The 20,999-nt window shown below is 36.6% G+C and overlaps 1 protein-coding gene and 1 long non-coding RNA gene across 2 annotated transcripts in view; both read right to left on the bottom strand.

The window, feature by feature from the left end:
- Window positions 1–568: 568 nt before the first annotated feature.
- LOC115219095 overlaps window positions 569–20,999 on the bottom strand; it is a 32,375-nt gene continuing 11,944 nt past the window's right edge. The window contains exon 2 of the mRNA XM_029789168.2: window positions 569–3,588. Coding sequence (XP_029645028.1) covers window positions 2,410–3,588 — 1,179 coding nt within the window. The 3' untranslated portion in view covers window positions 569–2,409. The remainder of the gene's footprint in view (window positions 3,589–20,999) is intronic.
- LOC118765955 lies at window positions 8,767–16,773 on the bottom strand. The gene is made up of 3 exons (XR_005001861.1): window positions 16,763–16,773; window positions 14,564–14,574; window positions 8,767–9,114 (listed from the first exon to the last, which is right to left on the bottom strand). It is a non-coding gene; the product is annotated as an uncharacterized LOC118765955 (long non-coding RNA).

The raw sequence follows: 20,999 nt of genomic DNA, 5'->3' as shown, positions 1-20,999 counted from the left end.
GGGAGGCTAGTAAATCAACATTGTTTGTGAAGCAGTAGGGGAGGAAACAAACAAATACATATATATAAGCACATATATATATAATATATATAGAAGCACATATACATATATATACAAGCATACACACACACATATATATATACAAGCACATTCACACACACACACATACAAGCGCACACGCGCACACACACACACAGAGGCTTCCCTATAGTTGCCGTCTACCAAATTCACTCAGAAGGCATTGGGTTAGTCTGGGGCCATAGAAGAAGACGTTTGGCCAAGGTGCCAGGCAGTGGGACTGAACCCAAAACCACATGGCTGCAAAGCAAGTTTCTTAACCACGAAGCGATGTGCAATATTGTTACATATACATGTTGTCATAATGTACTGTTACCTGTAGTAACATTATTATATGTGGTTACATGTAACATGTGGACACATGTTACATGGACTTACATTGTTATATATAGTCACATTCACTCCTTGAACTTATCTTTACTAGTATCTAACCATGCTGGAGCATTAGTAGCATGTTATGAAGGCTGATTGCATAATTATGTCGTATGTATGTATGTGTCTATGTATGTATGTATGTATGTATGTATGCATGGTATGTATGTGTGTGTATGTATGTATAAAACTGTCGGCAACATTTTGACCTTTTAATTACTGTTAGTTATAAAAATTTTAATTGTTGTTCTCATTTAATTATATTTTCCCTTGTGAATTTCAAAACAATAGGAAGGGAGGTTGAAAATAAAAACAAAGTAGTTATGTAACATTACACAAATGCAATAAAACACACAGAAAGACACACACACACTGAGTACACAATTGCTGTGGCTTTAAGCAAGTAAGGACATGTACTCACACACACACAAGTATAAATTTTTTATACATATTTGCAAACCTAATCACCATCGTCATTAATCGTCCAATTTTCCATGCTTGCATGGGTCAGATGGAATACGATGAGGCAGATTTTCTACAGACAGATGCCCTTCCTACTGCCAGTCTGTTTGCAAGTAAGGTAATATTTCCCCATGGCTAGACATGTTTCTAACAAAAGACTGGAAATTACCAACATCACTTGCATGGCTGTGATGCTCATTTACAGACATACTGTCAGGACAAGGGCACATCCAAACACGCACACACATAATACACACACACACACACATACATATATATATATACATGCATACGTATACATGCCACAGGCTTCTTTCAGTTTCCATCTACCAAATCCACTCACAACCCTTTTGTTGATCCAATGCTATAATAAAAACACTTGCCCGAGGTATCACACAGTGTGACGGACCTTGGAACCATGTGATTGGGATGGAAACAAACTTCTTGCCACACAGCCAAGCCCAAGGCTTTTGTAGAAGACTCTTGCCCAAGGTGCCATACAGTGGAACTGAACCCAAGGTGACATGGTTAGGAAGCAAGCTTCTTAGCCACTTAGACACACCAGTTGTCAGTGAGGTGAGAGTTAGCCATGAATACAGCAATGAATTTAGAGTACAGGTAGAAGTTTGCTAGGACTCAGTTCCCAGTACTCTTCTATCCATCATTGTCCTCTTGGCCATAACAGAAATTTAAGGCTGGCTGCTCTTGAGAACTGCTATATGCTGACGACCTTTTACTCATAGCAGAATATGTAATAGAATTAGAAAAGAAATTCCAGATGTGGAACCAAAACCTGGAATCAAAAGGTCTTAGAGTTAACTTAGCCAAGACCAAAGTGCTAGTAAGCAAGAAAACAGACAGGACTCTGCTCCCTTCAGGTAAATAGCCCTGTTTAATAAATGGGAGAGGTGTAGGCAGGTATTCCATACAGTGTGCCCACTGCAAGCAATGGAGATACAAGAGGTGGAGTGGAATTTGGCTCAGCTCTACATGTTTTGTGGGCACATCTATACATCCCTCTCACCAGATGTTTGGAAGCAGTCGGAAGTAAACTCTAGCTCTAAACATCTGATAAGACGTATGTTCTACATACCTACAAAACTTTAAGTTATGTGGAGCTGAGTTAATGCTATTAAATACATGTAACTCTAACCAACTATGTTGAGTGCCACTTTCAATCATTCACTCCTTTCTGCATGTGTACATGGATATATATTTATGTTTGTCTGTACACACACACACACACACACACACACACCACACACACACAATTTACTGGCTTCTACCATCTTTTGGAATGTCGTCTGAATTAAACAAAAAAAAAATACATTTTTAAAATTTGTCAGCAGTATTTGATGGAAACAAAAGTTTGGAAATTTAATAATAATACATAATTACCACTTGTTAATGAGGTAAACAAACACAAGAATTTTGATCATAAATAAATTATGTTGGGTTGGAGAAAGAAAAATAAGGAAAAAAACAAAGAGAACAATGTCAATCAAGTAGAAGTTCCTTATCCTCTGATGGTGCTTGTCCATTGTTTTTTGACAGACTTTTCAATAATGAAGAACTATCTTGTTTTTTAGAATGTTTCTCAAATCGTTCCTCTTCAAGGATTTCCTCTGATGCTAAAGAATTCTCTGGATCTTCCAGGAAGCCAGTCACTTCCATTTCATAGGCTCCAATTAATTCATCCTGTTTGATCAGATAGAGAACAGAATGTGATGGCCAGAGAAGATGGACAATGCAGACAGCAGAGAGGAAATTAGCAGCAAATGAGATGCTGAGAATAGTCTTGTAGCGCCACAGTGCTGATATTTGTAAGCTGACCATGACAAGTACAGGTAAGTAGACGAACCAGACAAGAATACCAGCGCCAAAGTGTTGGAAGAACAGCAGACGCTTTGACTGTGGGTCATTTAGGAATGTCCAACGTAGCTCATAGAGGAACCAGAGCATAATAGTGAGACGAAAGACAAGGGTCAGATAGCCAGGGCCGGTATGCCACTCACCAGTGTTTGAAATAATGTCGATTTCAGTCAGGTTCCACACAAACAAGACAGCATTGAGGACTGTGTAGAGACCCCAAATAGAGAATATCACCCATTTACCTTCAAGATACATATTTGTGATGGCCCATCCTTTTGCGATTACAAGTACAAGCAGCATGAAGAGACACTCGGCGAGCACATCAGTGCCATTTCCTACCACCGACAACCAATTCACACCAACCCCATCAAAGGCAAACTTGATGACATGAATGCAATTGAGTAGAATCCCCACCATCTCAAGAACAATTGTCAATGTCAGCAGCTTCGTAACTGGGTGTTTGATTAATTTGTTGTAGGCCCGTAACCAGGTGCCAAGGAGGATACAGTATAACAGCAGTGCGATCAGGTATATCTCAGCAACATCATGAAGCTCAAATGAAAACTGGTGCTCAAAAGGGTTAATATGTTTCATTGACGGGTGTCCATTCACCAGCCAGATGTCATAAGCTATTTCAATGTCTTTTGGTGACTGCCACCATTTGCACTGCATACTCTTGTTCTGGCTGTTCTGACCACTATTTCGATGACACGCTGCCAAGCTCAGGTACCAAAACCTTGGCCTTTCTAAATCTCGGATCCTGTATGTAAACTGAAATCCATCGATGACATCTTTGGGATCGTCCTAAAATGGAAATAAAGAATAATTAATTTGTTGCCAAACATGTTATCTTGCAAAATTAGACAAATGTTTATTTATAAGATTTAAATACAAAGAAAACATGAAAAAACAGAAATAAAGAAAAAATAAAGAAAAGAAAAAGGTAGGGTAAACCAGAAGGTGGAGAAAGAGGGGCAATGGGTCACATACCCCAGAACAAATGTGTGCTCAGCCATGCCTCGCAATAAAGACTGCGATTGTGTTGCTGCGAGAATGAATTACTTGTTTATCTCTTATAAATCACGTATAGTTATGAAAATTACAACTTTATATTCATATCTTTTACTCTGTATTAGTATATTTACACTGAAGCTGTTCTGATTTTGGTGCAAAACAATTCAGAACACCAGCAAAATTCAATATGACAAGTTGAAGAATTTTTTTCAATCGGTAAAACTTGCTGATGCAAGCTGAGGCTGTTCACAAGAACTAGAAATTATGATCCAAGTGTATCTAATTACCAAAATATTTAACATTGAGCTGTATTTGGTTGTCAAAATTATTTAACCTGTTCACCTACTTACTGTTGATTTTCTGTTGAATTTTTCAGTGTTAACGCTGGTTTAAGTGAGGACTTTAACTTTTCTTTCTAGCAGGTAGGCACCTTGCGTGCCTGTATAATGAATATATATATATATATATATATATATATATATATATACAAACTCTTTTTTACTCTTTTACTTGTTTCAGTCATTTGACTGTGGCCATGCTGGAGCACCACCTTTTAATCGAGCAAATTGACCCCAGGACTTATTCTTTGTAAGCCTAGTACTTATTCTATCACTCTCTTTTGCGAAACCACTAAGTTATGGGGATGTAAACACACCAGCATTGGTTGTTAAGCAATGTTGGGGGGACTAACATAGACACACAAACACACACACACACATATATACATATATACGATGGGCTTCTTTCAGTTTCCATCTACCAAATCCACTCACAAGGCTTTGGTCAGCCTGAGGCTATAGTAGAAGACATTTTGCCCAAGGTGCCACACAGTAATGTTGGTAAGCAAGCTACTTGCCACACAGCCACTCCTGTGCCTATGGAAGGCAGATGAAATACCGCTAAGCATTTCGCCTGACATGCTAACACTTCTGTTATCGGTAGTTTAAATGAGGGTTTTAACTTTTCTTTCTAGCAGGTAGGTGCCTTGTGTGCCCTTATAATGAATATATATATGTGTGTGTGTGTGAGTTAGTCAGGAAAAAAAAATATATATACATAGACATACATATGCGTGCACACCCAGACACATACACACCTATATAAGTTTTTGATGAGTTTTTGCTTTCTGGTAAACAAATTGCTGAACTTGTAGTAATCAAGGAAAAATGAATTGGCTAATGAATATAATTGAATGAATGATTCTGTGAGAAATAGTTGATGAGTTTAAAACAAAAGAAAATTAATGTGTTCATATAAATTATAGGTTGTATGAATGAAGTCATTAAATGTATGTAAATGTAATTAAGGAATATCAATTACTGAGGCTTAAATTTTGAACTTTTGGGCACATTGAATGAAGCAGTACTGAAGTACTAGAGATAGGTAAATAGCAGATATCAGGAGTAGGGGTTTAAGGGAGTGAAATATATTAGGTATATAGAAACTTCTAAAACTATAAATAGATATATACCAACACCAACTTACACAATAAGTTATATATATTTACCCCCCTCAATTTATTCATACAAAAAAAATCTACACCTTTCACATCAGTGTTTATAAATAGTGTGTAAGGCAATTGAGAACAAACAAAGCAAAAAACATAAAACAATAAATAAACAAAACAACAACATACTCCCAATGAAAATGTTACACACATTCAATATGTTCAACTAGGCACATCAGTGCCGTAGCTCAGGTGCGTGCCATCTGAGGCCAAAGATGGTCGTTTTTCTTCTAGAGCTGACTTAAGCCGCTCAAGCTGCGCACAGAAGATCTCCTTTGTTATCATCTGGTTTGGGTTTAAAAGTTCAAAGTGGACTAAACCTTTTATATCCCACCAAACAGACAACACCTGACATGGGTGAAGACTGGGGTACCAGTGTTTCTCTTTTCCCTACCCACTGTCTTCGGCACTTGACATTTTTATAGAGAACCCACTTCTCATCCCCAGTCACTATTCAGTCCAAAAAAGATTCATTCATGAGACATGACAGCAAAGAAGAGCACACATTCACTCTCTGCATGTAATTATACTAGGAAATTATACTAGGAAATTTGTTGACCTTTCTGATGGCGCGCAGGTGTCAATGAATGTTTGACTGACCAAATCCAAGCTTCTCAACAGTTACGATGGGATTTTATTCCACCAGGGTTTGCAGGATGACCTTGTCAAGCTCTACAGATCTTCCAGGATGAGTTGTGTTGTTGCCTTTATTGAACTCATAAAGCAAAATATGCTGAATATGCTCCTTTGCTACTTCCATTATAGCTTTGAAAAAATAACTGTTAAAATCAAACTGCACTCTTCAAAACTTGCACTAAGAATAAATTAAAATATTTCTGGCTCGGAATTTCTGGAACCACCTTTGACACTGGCTTGTGCTTAATGTCTGATTCCCAAATACTGCATTAATATTCCTTGCATTTTCCATTGCGTTGTTGCCTTTATTGAACTCATAAAGAAAAATATGCTGAATATGCTCCTTTGTCACTTCCATTATAGCTTTGATCAGACTCAAAAAGTTTGTGAGGAGCCCACTGACCCAATTTGCTGACTTTTCCAATGGCACACATGTGTCAATGAATGGTTGAATGACCAAATCCAAGCTTCTCTACAGTTACCATGGGATTTTGTTCCACCAGGGTTTACAGTACATCCTCATCAAGCTCTACAGATCTTCTAGGATGAGGCTCATCTTCTAGGCTGTAGTTTCTGGCTCAGAATTTCTGGAACCACTGTTGAGACTGGCTTATGCTGATTGTCTGATCCCCATATATTTCATTAATATTCCTCGCACTTTCCGTTGTGTTGTTGCCTTTATTGAACTCATAAAGCAAAATATGCTGAATATGCTCCTTTGCTACTTCCATTATAGCTTTGAAAAAATAACTGTTAAAATCAAACTGCACTCTTCAAAACTTGCACTAAGAATAAGTACAAGGTAAAATTACTACCTGCTTTTATAGCAAGTTGATGTAGGTAGTTTATCCCGTTCCCTTCCAACTTTTAGTTCATGCAATTGAAAAAACCACATTATTTATGGAATGACCCAATATATATATTGTGTGTGTGTGAGTGTACAGGTATGCTCATGTGTGTGTATATGTATGTATGTATGTATATATATATATAAATTGTTTATTATATATATATATATATATAAATTGTTTATTATTATATATAATTTGTTTATAATTTCGGCTTTAAAGGTATTTTAATATGCTGCCACTTTGATAAAATTTTTGGGGATAAAAATGTTATCCTATATTAGAAGTAAATATATATATATATATTATTAGTGAATTGAAGAAATGGAGTTGAACGAAGATTGAACAGAAATCGTTTTATTTCATTCTACACGTGTTTCGAAAGGCACAATTTACCAATTCCGATTGAATAATGAGACCATATTGTGTCTTTCTCTTCAGGAAGAAATAGGAAATCCGTTGGAAAAAACAAAAACAGAACAGAGGCGGAGCAAAACAAATCGAACTAGGCTCCTAAGAGCCCATGGCCAAACAGTTTGGCCATGGGCTCTTAGGAGCCTAGTTCGATTTGTTTTGCTCCGCCTCTGTTCTGTTTTTGTTTTTTCCAACGGATTTCCTATTTCTTCCTGAAGAGAAAGACACAATATGGTCTCATTATTCAATCGGAATTTGGTAAATTGTGCCTTTCGAAACACGTGTAGAATGAAATAAAACGATTTCTGTTCAATCTTCGTTCAACTCCATTTCTTCAATTCACTAATAATATTAAAATTCAATTATCCGCACCAACGCACGGTTGCAACACCATATGGTTGTACCTCCAACCGTGCTGTCTTCTGCTGTGATTTTTGCTACCAAGGTATCGGTTAAACTTTTGATTAATCTGCAACAAGATTATTCATCTTTCTATTTCACATATATATATATATATATATATATATATATTATATATATATATATATATATCTTCTATCTTATATGTGTTTCAGTCATTTGTCTGCAGCCATGCTGGAGCACTGCCTTAAAATATAAATTTATATAAAGTACATAGTTGGAATATGTTTTGTTGCAACAAGGCTCCCTCTGACAAATTTACTGTTATGTTATGTTATGTAGGTTAATGAAGATAGTTTAACTACAGACAAGAGCTGTTCTTATTTGTCACCTGATTTTAGACAGGCTGACCAAGATGACTAAGAATAGGCAATGAAATTCAGGATGCAATGAATCATTAGTTATTAATACTTTGGACAAAGTATAAGGGGATAGTAATCAATAGAAAATGTCTGAGGTTACAAATGCTGTGAATAAAAGAAATGATCCTATACATACATTTCAGTGTTGATACAACAGGGTCATTTCTTTTATTCACAGCATTTGTCACTTCACATATTTTCCATTGATACCATCCCCTTATACATACATACATATATATATATAAGAAGTAAAAAACCTATAAACTGAGCAGCTTTGGTATATATGCACAAGTCACATTCTCCACTCTTATTTATTGCTCTCTCGCTCTCACTCTCTCTCTCTCTCTTTTTGTTACATCTTGGGTAAGTGGTTATTATTATTATAACCTCAGACTAACCCAACCCTTGTGAGTGAAAATGAGCAAGGCAAAATCTGTGTGGAAGTTCACCTGATGAATTATATTCTAAAGTTTGGCATTAATACACCCCCCACCACACACACAGAGTTGTATTGATTCTACCCAACATTAACCCTTTAGCCTTTAAACTGGCCATATCTGAGTCCAAATATTCTACTCATATTATGTACAAACTGGCCAGATCCAGTCTCTCACACCCACTATGCAATATTATTTTGTGACATTTTAAAAGTGCCATTCTAAAAATAAACAAACACATCTTCAAAATCACAAAGTTACAAGATTTAATAATACATGATTAATGTTTTAAAATGTAAATAATAAGCATTACATTTGACAGAGTAATCTGAATGCTAAAGGGTTTTAAAGGTACTAAGCTGCAGTGTGGAACAGGATCTCTTCTGTTGACTGAACACTGCTTCCAGTGTAACTAAGGATGTCATTGGACCTATCTGACCCTCTTTTCAACACTTAACCTCTCTTTATTATCCTAGGACTTCCACCTTTCCCAAGGTATATGCATAAGATCTGGATGTACCCTAAAAAACTATCTATATCATTGAAAATGGCAAATTCGTTATAAGTATTAACCTTACTCATTAATTTAATCACAAATTTTAATAGAAAACTTTTGTAATACCCCTGCTTGAAATTTGGTGACATTGGGTGTGGCAGCACACCCAATACAACAACCCCCATATGCCAGGGGTCTATATATTCCCTGGCTATTTGGTATCTAAGTCCATCACTCTCTCTCACCATCTGTCCATCACTTGCTACCCACCACTCTTTCATCCTCATCCTTTCTGGGGCGGACACCATGATAAATTGCTCCCAGTACATTCTGTTAGCCTTTTCGTTACCATATTTATTTTGAGATGCTCTGTGTTTCTTTCAATTATTTTAAATATAACAAAGAATTTAGTAAAATAACTTAGTTATCATTAAGCTAGTGATAGGAACATAAATTATGACTAAGATTTGGTGGAAGATTTTAATTCAAAACTTATGAAAACAAGACACTTCTATTACAGAGCCAGAGCTGGTTTCAGCTGGGTTGGTAACAAAAGGGTTAAATGAGGAGTTAAGAGGACCCTTCAATCTTACTGAAGATATGTTAACTTATCTAATGCAGCTGCCACAAAAGCTATGCCCAGAAGACTCTATAAAGTGGTTGGTGTTAGGAAGGACATGCAACCACAGAAGTCAAGCTGAAAATGAAACCTAAAAATAAGATGTGGCCCTTCAACTCCTTTAGGAGAGCAACACTGACTCATCCAATCCATACCTGTATCAAAAGCAGACATTAAACAATGATGATATGAATGATAATGACCATTATATGTTTTTTTCAATGGCCTCTGTCTTCAGGCAACAACCATACTGGTACACTACTTTTAAAGTTTTCATCATTTACATCAAACCCAGTAAAATATGTACCAGTCTTATAGATATATGATCTCTGATCATAGAATGGCTAAGACCTCCATTTTAGCATACATCTGATAGTACAGTAAAGGGGGTCAAGAGTTTCTATCACATAACTAGCTCATAAAAGGGGTTAAGAGCTCATATCACATAACTAGCTAGTAAAGGGATCAGGGGCTTGTATCACTTAACTAGCACTGTGTTCCATCATTACCCAAAACTTAACATATAACTAGTTCACTCCACCAAGCTGAAAATAGGTACTAAAATAGGTCTTACCACTAGCTATGGTAAGGGTGTACTAGTTGGTTGATCAATGGATTAATTGGTCAAGACAACTGTTATGTGTTCCTATCTACCTGTAAACTATTAAGTACAAAGAGTATATAAACCCGATACCTGTAAAGAACAGCAATATTATTACTAACAACAATGGCCAACATACACACACACACATACAATAAACAGAACGCAAACATGCCAATAAACCTATATATATATATATCTCATCATCATCATCTTTTAATATCTGTTTGCCATGATGGCATGGGTTGGACAGCTTGACCAGAGCTGGCAAGCTGGAGAGCTGCAGCAGGTTTCTAGTCAGATATGACTTGAATTCTATGTCTGGATGCCCTTCCTAATGACAACCACTGGGTACTTTTGACATGGTACCAGCACAGGACTCTTGTAGGCTAATTCTCTTCACCAGGGGCAGCGGCCTTAACACTTATGCTGTGGATGTATAGATATATGTATATATATATGAAGGCACATGGCTCAGTGGCATCAAGCTTAGAATTGTGAGGTTGTGAGTTCAAATCCCGGACTGAGCTGTGTGTTGTGTTCTTGAGCAAGACACTTTATTTCATGTTGCTCCAGTTCACTCAGCTGTAGAAATGAGTTGCGACGTCACAGGTGCCAAGCTATATTGGCCTTTGCCTTTCCCTTCGATAACACTGGTAGCGTGGAGAGGGGAGGCTGGTATGCATGGGCGACTGTTGGTCTTCCACAAACAACCTTGCCTGGACTTGTGCCTGGGAGGGTAACTTTCTAGGTGCAATCTCATGGTCAGTCATGACCGGAGGTGGGGGTCTCTCAGCATATATATATATATATATATATACATCAGAGTGGTTGGCATTAGGGAGGGCATCCAGCTGTAGGAACTCTGCCAGATCAAGACTGGAGCTTGGTGCAGCCATCTGGTTTACCAGCTCACAGTCAAACCGTCCAACCCATGCTAGCATGGAAAGCGGACATTAAACGACGACAATGATAATGATGATGATGATATGCACACACACACACATATATGTATATACATATACATATGTGTGTGTGTGTGTATGTGCGTGTGTACACGGTGTAAAAGTTACAAGACACATTTTACAGACCAACATGTTAAAGTCACTGCCCCCCTCCCTACATACACAGACTATGCGTAATATATTTTATTATATAGTTAAACTAACATTAAAACTTGAAATGAGAACACAATATGAAAAGACACGAGGCGTTCACTTGTTATCTATACAAAAGCCAAAGGTAATTTTTAAGAAAAGGATTACATTCAGAGTCAGATAAGAGGAAAGTCTAGTGTTGAGGTACTAAAATTTAGGTCACTGCTGTATTATTGGGTGAACTAGGATAGGCCAGAAACGAGCAGAGACATATTTGGAGAGAAAAATAACCTAAACAATCAAACAGCATTGTTGGTTTGAGAGTAACGCCAAGAGGAATATGTTTGCATAGAATAGATTTTTTACCTTTTATTTTTTACTTGTTTTAGTCATTTGACTGAGGCCATGCTGGAGCACTTCCTTGAAGAATTTTTGTTGAAAAAATAGCCCTCCACCCAGTACTTACCTTTTTAAGCTAGGTACTTAGTCTGTCAGTGTCTTTTGCCAAACCACTACATTACAGGTATGTAAACAGAAACAAGCAGTGGTGGTGGGTGGGTGGGTGGGTTTGGGACAAACACAGATACAAAGACACACCTGCACACACACACACACGATGGGCTTCTTTCAGTTTCCATCTACAAAATCCACTCACAAAGGTTTGGTCAGCCTGAGGCTCTAGAAGACAAATGCCCAAGGTGCTACATGGTGAGACTGAACCCAGAACCATGCGGTTGGGAAACAAATTTCTTACCACAGAGCAATGCCTCTACCTATCGGAATATTTAATTTTAAAATACTATAACAAAAAAAAAACACTTTAAGATTAACCCTTTTGCTACCGTATTTCTGTTCAAGTACACTGCCTTTGTTTTAATTAATTTTGAAAATAACGACTTAATAATAAAATAACTTTCTCATTATTAAACTAATGGAAAATAACATGAACTTTCAAAGGAAAGTTTTGATTTGGATCATTTTAAATAGTTTGTTTGTTTCATAGAACCAGGTGCAATTTCATGTGGGTAAATATCAAAATGGTTAAAGTATACTCTTACTCGTTACTCTCTTTTACTTGTTTCAGTCATTTGACTGTGGCCATGCTGGAGCACCGCCTTTAGTCGAGCAAATCGACCCCAGCACTTATTCTTTGTAAGCCTAATACTTATTCTATCGGTCTCTTTTGCCGAACCATTAAGTTACGGGGTATGCAACAAACACATCAGCATCGGTTGTCAAGCGATTTGAGGGAAACAAACACATACACACAAACACATACACACAAGTACATATATATATATATATACACATATACATATACGACGGCCTTCTTTCAGTTTCCGTCTACCAAATCCACTCACAAGGCTTTGGTCAGCCCGAGACTATAGTAGAAGACACTTGCCCAAGTTGCAACGCAGTGATACTGAACCCAGAACCATGTAGTTGGTAAGCAAACTACTTACCACACAGCCACTACGACGCCGTATGATGAAGATATTTTTTTTTGAAAACCGTAAAAGATTTGTGACATTAAAGTAAAATATATAGACATTTTACTGAACTTTCCAAATGGATTGGTGTGAAATACAGACACATTTCATTCAAAACACAAAACATTCCTGTGAGATAAAAGTCAAAATTTAGACATTTTACTAAAAAAATCTAGAGGGATGGGTGAGATTGAGGTAAAATATCAACATTTTATTAAATAACTAGTTGAAGTAAAGACATTCAATAAAGGAGGGACATTCAATTAAAAATACTATAGGAATCTGTTAGACTGATGTAAAATGTAGACATTTCATGGAAAACACTAACAATACCAGTGTGATTTAAAAGTAAGCTTTAGATGTTTTACTTAAAAACACTAGAGGGACCTAGTAAGATGAAACTAAAAATATAGACCTTTTAGTGGAAACAGTACATTGAGATTAAGGTAAAAGAAATATATATTTCATAGAAATATATATTTCATTGAAATATACAATATAAAAGAAACCATACAATATGCGCTGTAATGTGTATGAAAGTGAAAGCTTACTAAAGCTAAGAAAAATTCAGTAATGACTCACCCTAAACACATCAGTATTAAAAGAACTAGATTGCTTAACATATTTGATCTGCAAACAAATTATTATTCTGTTGTGCCTGGGGAGAGTCATTTTCTTTTTGTGCCTTATAATATACACACACCAGTAAAATTTCCACTTTTTTCTTATTTTTATTCTCCTAAAATTTCCGATTTGTCTTGCAACCTTTTCAATAGTTTTGAGTCAAAACTATTGAAAAGGTTTCAAGACGCAACGAAAAGTTTAGGAGAATAAAAATAAGAAAAAAGTGGAAATTTTACCGGTGTGTGTGTTACATTATAAGGCACCAAAAGAAAATGACTCTCCCCAGACACAACAGAATATGCTTCAACACACAAACTCATATAAAGAATCTTGCAAACCAAATCCAAAAACAAATTATTATTGATCTTGGGAGAATCCTGTTGTTGTAACCTTTTCTTTGGAATGATACTGTTATCATTATTGTTATTCCCATTGTTTCATCTAGTATCGGTTATTATTCAATCCCAGATCAATCTTGATCAAGTACATTTCTGATCTGTTGCATTCCAACCATGACATTCCTGTCTTTATTTTCCCTCAGGCAGTGTATATATGACTACATTACTGAACATGTCCTTCCTTAATTAACAATTACTATTTCTATTAAATTTAGTGATCACAAAGGGGTGCTTCATTGGCTGGAATATAATATGAGAATTTAAGATGGTGAGCAAGAAGAATTGTTGGTATGCTGTACAAAATGCTTAGCAACATTTTGTCCATCTTTATGTTCTGAGTTCAAGTTCTGCTACAGTCAATTTTGCTTTTCATCCTTTCAGGGTTGATGAAATAAGTACCAATTGGGCATTGGTGTCAATGTAATTGACTTATTCACTCACATCAAATTTGCTAATCTTGTGCCAAAATTTGAAACCGTATAATATGGTTTATAATGTATATGAGAGTGAGAGCTAACTGAAGCTAAGAAAAGTTCAGTAATATGTTGTTTTTGTGTGTGTGTGTGTGTTTTAAATTTGTTTATATGATCAAATGAGTGGGATTGGTTATTTGTTACAAGAACAGTTTTACAGTTGGACAAGCTTCCTACCACTAAATATATAATTGTGAAGTAGGAATGAAAACTATTCAATAACGTTGACAAGGCAATCTGGAGTAAATAGAATTAGGTTACTTGCTCAGGAATTAAATATAATGATAGAAGAAAGAATTGAACTTACAACCATTTGATCAGTAGCCCAACACCTAAACCTCACAGTAATCATGTCTAAATAATATTTTATCTTTTGTTTCAGCCATTGGACTGCAGCCATGCTGGGGCACCACCGGTTGATCAAATCAACCCCAGTATTTATTTTTAAATCTGTACTTATTCTAAGAGAATCTTTTGCCTATCTGCTAAGGTATGATGTAAACTCCATAGGCACAGGAGTGGCTATGTGGTAAGTGGCTTGCTTACCAACCACATGGTTCCATGTTCAGTCCCACTGCGTGGCATTTTGGGCAAGTGTCTTCTACTATAGCCTCAGGTTGACCAAAGCCTGGTAGACGGAAACTGAAAGAAGCTCGTCATATATATGTATATGTATGTCTGTGTTTGTCCCCCCAACATTGCTTGACAACCGATGCTGGTGTGTTTACGTACCCGGAACTTAGTGGTTCAGCAAAAGAGACCGATAGAATAAGTACTAGGCTTACAAAGAATAAGTCCTTGGGTCAAAGTTGCTTGACTAAAGGCAGTGCTCCAGCATGGCCACAGTCAAATGACTGAAACAAGTAACAGAGTAAAGAGAGAATAAACCAACAGTAAGTCATGTAGTGGGAGTAGGGATAAACACAGACACAAAACACACAAATATGATGAGCTTCCATACAGTTTCCGTTTACCAAATTCACTCACAAAACATTTACCTGGTGCCACACAGATGCTTTTATGTGGCACCATATAGGCGCTTTTTCATGTCATCACACAGGGCACTTTTACATGACACTGCCATGAGTGCTTTACACCACTAGAAGGACCAGTCTTAACACTTCTGCTGTGGAGTATGAGTCTTCTTGAACATAGCAAGGCACCAGGCATCTCAGAAACATGCAAATAAAAAAAAAAAACAGAGGACTCCACAACTCTACAACATATAACTTTACAATGCGAAAGAATGTATTCTTGCTAAAAACAGAACAGCCACAAAGGACAACCACAAAACCCTCCAAAGGTTTTCACCCACACTCTTTTCTCTTCAACTGCAACTACAACAGATACTGCTCTTTTGAACTGGTAAGCTGTGTACAACACCCTACTGACTCGACTCAAGACACTTAACTAAAAAGGTAAAGGTAAAGCTACCTTCTCAAGTCGTACCAACTCATAAGGGCTGCTTTCCATGGCATATAAATTTCCCACCTGGATGGGACACCAGTCCATCGCAGGATTACTCACTGTTGCCAGCTGAGTGAACTGGAGCAACGTGAAATAAAGTGTCTTGCTCAAGACACGCCACCCAGTCCAGAAATCAAAACCACTATCTAATGATTATGAGTCCAACACTCTAACCACTAAGCCATGTGTCTTCACACATACACTTAACTATCCTCTTCTCCCTCCTCCTCCTTCTCATCATCATCATCATCCCTACACATAAGTGCAGGAATGAAATTTTTTTAGGAGCTGCATACCCAGATTCAGACTAGGGCATTCAAAGTGTTAACACTGCCCCCACAAAAATTTAGGGGGGGTGCTTGTACCCTCTGATTCCAAGCCTATGTCCTACATGTTTCACATCAACCAGACACACTCCACACCAAATACTTTTTTTATTTTCACCAAACGTTACTCCAATCCTCTGGAAGTTATTCCATTCAAACATCAACTTGAACATCAACAACATTGGCTTCATGAGTCTGTGAAACCTCAGAAAAGGGTTTACGGCACCATCTGGATTGCTCAGACTAAATAACAAATAGAGAAAAAAACATTTCTTCCTCAAAGCTGATTACACAGCTGTCTCTAACATTAATGGGATTATATCATGTGACATGTTATAACAACGAGCTTTTTGTATACCAAGTTCGGGCGTATTCAATTAAAAAGCAAAGTTGAATTGGCAGGATTTTAACAAAGAATGTAAAAACAACATAACTAAAGACTGCAAAGAATATTATGCAATGCTCTATTGATTCTGCCAATTCACAACTGTTATCGATTCACACAACTATAGATTGGTGTAGTTCCAGGCTAGTTACACAGCTGACTATTGTCTCTAATATTGATAAGAATATACTATGTGATATAAGTGGTGGAGCAGCAGAAAAGAGATGCCATTAGTAGGCTAAAGGACTTATGGTATATGGTAATATCATTTCATGTTCAAAAGGTGGAATTAGATGAGATAATGTTAAAGCTTTTCTCTGAGTTGAACTGGCTTCGACACCCAATTGAAACTTAAGCCACAAACATGGAAACCTTGCCTCATAAAAATTTTACCAGACTTCTGAACAGCTGTTACAAATCTAACCTATTGCTCAATTATCTATACTGTTAAGCCAACATAGCAACCTCTTTGTGGTTGCCTGACAAGCTAGAAATAGCAAGCAAATCCTCCAAATGACACGCTACTGTCTTGAGAGAAAATTGCATTGGATAATATAGTCCTACATGTGAAGTGTCTAAGAGAAGGATAGGATGATCAAGACTGGAATGCCATTGATCATAGATCTGTTAAGTTAGCAAAGAACTGGAACTGAATCATCATCATCATCGTTTAACGTCTGCTTTCCATGCTAGCATGGGTTGGACAATTTGACTGAGGTCTGGTGAACCAGATGACTGCACCAGACTCCAATCTGATTTGGCATGACATTTCCAAATCAAAACAAATTAAATGCCATCCACACCTTCACTCAACAATGGACTACAACATTAACAATTAGCACATCAACATGCTGTATCCTCAATCAGTCCCTTGTATTCTTGCTACAATAATTCTTGCTCCACTGAATAGGCATGGCTGTGAGGTTAAGGAGTTTGTTTCACAATTGCCTGGTTCTGGGTTCCATCCAACTGCGCAGCACCTTGCACATTTTACTTCTGACATAGCTTTGAACTGACCAATACCTTGTGAGCAAGTCCAAGATACACACACACACACACTCACAAAATTATAACTGAACAAGACTCCCTATGTGTGCGCACACATACGCATGCGTGTGTGTGTGTGATATAAGAGAGAGTTTTCCTTGCATATATTAGCAAAGTATGTAAGCATTCATGAGAAAGTAATTTGTTCCACTGAAGTTACAGAGCCCTCCCTTATCAATCTCACCATAAGAAATACATTGATCCAGTGATTTGTCTCTTGGTAAACCTATAACTGTGACATTATTTTCAACAGATTCAATATAAAATATATATATATATATATATATATATATATATATATATATATATATATATATATATATAACTAACAAGCTGTGTACCTTCCAGAACTACACTTATCCAATTCACCTATGTCACAAACATCCGTCATCCCTATTGTGCCTTATCTCTCACAATCCTTCACAAAATACTTCAATACTTCCCAACCTCTGCTGATATTGCTGCTGTTGTTTATATGTAGACAGAAGTTGTGTGGACGCCAACTGTGTGTGTGTGTGTATGTGTGTGTGTGCTTGTTACTCCCTCCACTGCTTGAAAAGTGGTGTTAGTTTGCTTACATCCTCATAACTTAGCATTTAGGCAAAAGAAACCGATAGAATAAGTACCAGATTTTTTTTTAAATGTAAGTACTAAAGTCAATTTGTTTCAACTAAAACCCTTTGAGGCAGTGCCCCAGCATGACCACACTCCAATGACTGAAACAAGTAAAAGATAAAAAAATATAAGTTATAGAAATATAATAAAACAAAATACAGAACATCTTTGTTCACCAGTTCAGAAGTCTACAGTATACCAAAGCTGCAAAGTAAAAGATCAAACATCTGAAACAACTTTGCAAATAACCATTTTTAAAGAAATTACCTCAATCAGGTACATAATCCTTCCTTTAAGAGATTAGAACATTGAATATAAAATTTAAGCAAATGTAGCATTCTCTTAAAATTGCATTGAAAGAAATCATCATTTCATTGTTTTTAATGTCCACTTTTCCATGCTTGCATGGGTGGGATGGAATTTGTTGAAATGATTTTTTTTTCCTAAGGCCAAATAGCATTCCTTTCACCATCCTTTGAATGATTCCAAGTAAGATAATATTTCCTCATGACCAGACATGTTTTCATGGAAGATTGGAAAAGGACAATACCACTTGCATGATGGCGACACTTGCTTACAACTATCATATGATGTCAAGGCAAGGCGACAAACAGTAATACATACACACACAAACATATACATAAATACAATGGGCTTCTTTCAGTTTTCATCTACCAAATCCACTCACAAGGTTTTGGTGGGCCCAGAGCTATAACTAGCACTCTGTCAATTATGATGATGAGGTTCCAATTGATCCAATCAACAAAACATCCTGCTCATGCAATTGAAATGCAAGTGGTTGAGTACTCCACAGACACATGTACCCTTAACATAGTTCTCAGGGAGTTTCAGCATGACACAGAATGTGACAAAGCTGGCCTTTTGACATATAGTTACTACTCATTTTAGCAAAAACATCTTTAAATGACAGTTTGACCATCTGCCAAGCAAACAGGAAGCAGAAATTGAAGTAGATGGTGAATATGGTCTGGAATAATCATTTAAAGATGCTTTTGCTACATGTTATTGTTTTTGTTAAATAAAATTTGTTGAAAAAAACCACAATAACTATGCACCAACCCAATAATTTCAAGATTTAGCTGCTATCTCTAGCTGATCACAGTGACTGTGTAGAGGCTCCCACAATGTCTCATATGACCCACATCAACCAACAGAAATTCAAGCCCAACATCAACTGCATCAATGTTACTAGCATAAAAGGAAGGGTTTGAAAAGACTGTGTCCTAAGCATCCGATCACAACTCCTTTTGACTAAAATGTAAATGATAAAATTAAAAAGGGAAGGTTAGACCATCCTCATCCCATCATCACCATCATCTAATGTCTGTTCTCCATGTTGGCATGGGTCGAGCGGTTTGACAGGAGATGGCCAACCGGAGTGCTGCCCAGGCTCAAAGTGCCTGTTTTGGCATGGTTTCTACAGCTAGATAAACTTCCTAATGCCAGCCACTTTACACGACATCACACAGGTGCTTTATATGTGACACCGGCACAGGTGTTTTATGTCACACTGGCACAGATGCTTTATAGACAGCACTGGCAAAGGTGCTTTATATGTAGCACTGGCACCAACATGGGTGCTTTTATGAGGCACAGGTGCTTTATATGTGACACTAGCATAGGCGCTTTTACGTGGCACCGGTGCTTTTTACATGACACCAAAATGGGTACCTTCTACGTGGCACCAGCACAGGTGCTTTTTACATGGAACCAACACATTGTATAGATTTACAAAAAGCAATGGAATAGGATGGTCACAGCTGGAACACACTTCATCACAAGTTTTCTTTGTTAGAGATGATTTAACATTAAACAGCAACTAAAACACCAAAAAGAAACCCTAGATCGCTATAATATTGATGTTTGCTTTACACTGATCCATATTTGCACGTCATATTGTGAGAAAAAAAAAGAAAATAACAAAAACAAAAGGTGATAGATAAGTATTAAGCAAGTTAATCAATACATCACACTGGATAAACTTCATTTGACCTAATAATGATGAGAGGCATTGATTGCAAGAAAACAAAACAATGAAACAAATTGGGAACAAATTACAAAAATTTAAGAAATCACACAATATAATAGCAGATGGCACATTCTATGGGAGAATGTAAAAGAGAGTGATTGGCATAAGGTAGATGGATGTCAGTAGTTTCTTGTTTTTTTTTTTTTATTTATATATTTTATTATTTTATTTGACTTTCTATAGGGAATGTATTAACTAAAAAAAAATTTGTAGTGTATCTAAAAGAATTAACAACACTAATATTGGCACTATTTGTAATTTTATGGTTAAAACTTTGACTGACATTAATTAGATTGTTCCTAAATCTATCAAAGCTAATGGCTAGTTATATGGTGGGAAATTAATGGACCATCATCGCGGTTATCGTTGTCATTGTGGTTGTCGCCACCAGCATCACTCTAAAAGTCAATATCTATGAAATTGAACTTCCTCTGAAGTGAGTCTAAAATATACAGTGTGTTCATAAATTACCATTACAATTTGAAAAAAATTTACAAAACAAAAATTAGAAATAAAAATAACACAGAAGAGTTTAATGGAAAACATAGACAAACAGATAAAGTTTCATTAGAAACATCAGAAGATTTTCATGAGGGCTTCATTGGTTGCACACAACACATCTATGGATATTGTAACTTTAATAGAGATACAATAAATTTGTGGAAGTTGTAAAGACAATCTATGACCACCTTATATAAGCCAACAAGCTCACAAACTTCAGATGCATCATATGAGCCCATAACTACATCAAACATCTTATCACTATTGTGTTTGACTTTAAAACTGTCTTCAAAAACTAATAAAGACATTCTAGCATGTATTTTAACACTAGTTTCAAAATCACTATCATAGGCATAGATGTGGCTGTATGCTAAGAAGCTTTCTTCCC

This window comes from Octopus sinensis, linkage group LG14, assembly GCF_006345805.1.
Source record: "Octopus sinensis linkage group LG14, ASM634580v1, whole genome shotgun sequence".
In the NCBI taxonomy this organism is placed as follows: domain Eukaryota; kingdom Metazoa; phylum Mollusca; class Cephalopoda; order Octopoda; family Octopodidae; genus Octopus; species Octopus sinensis.
This window is presented reverse-complemented; position numbering and strand designations above follow the sequence as displayed.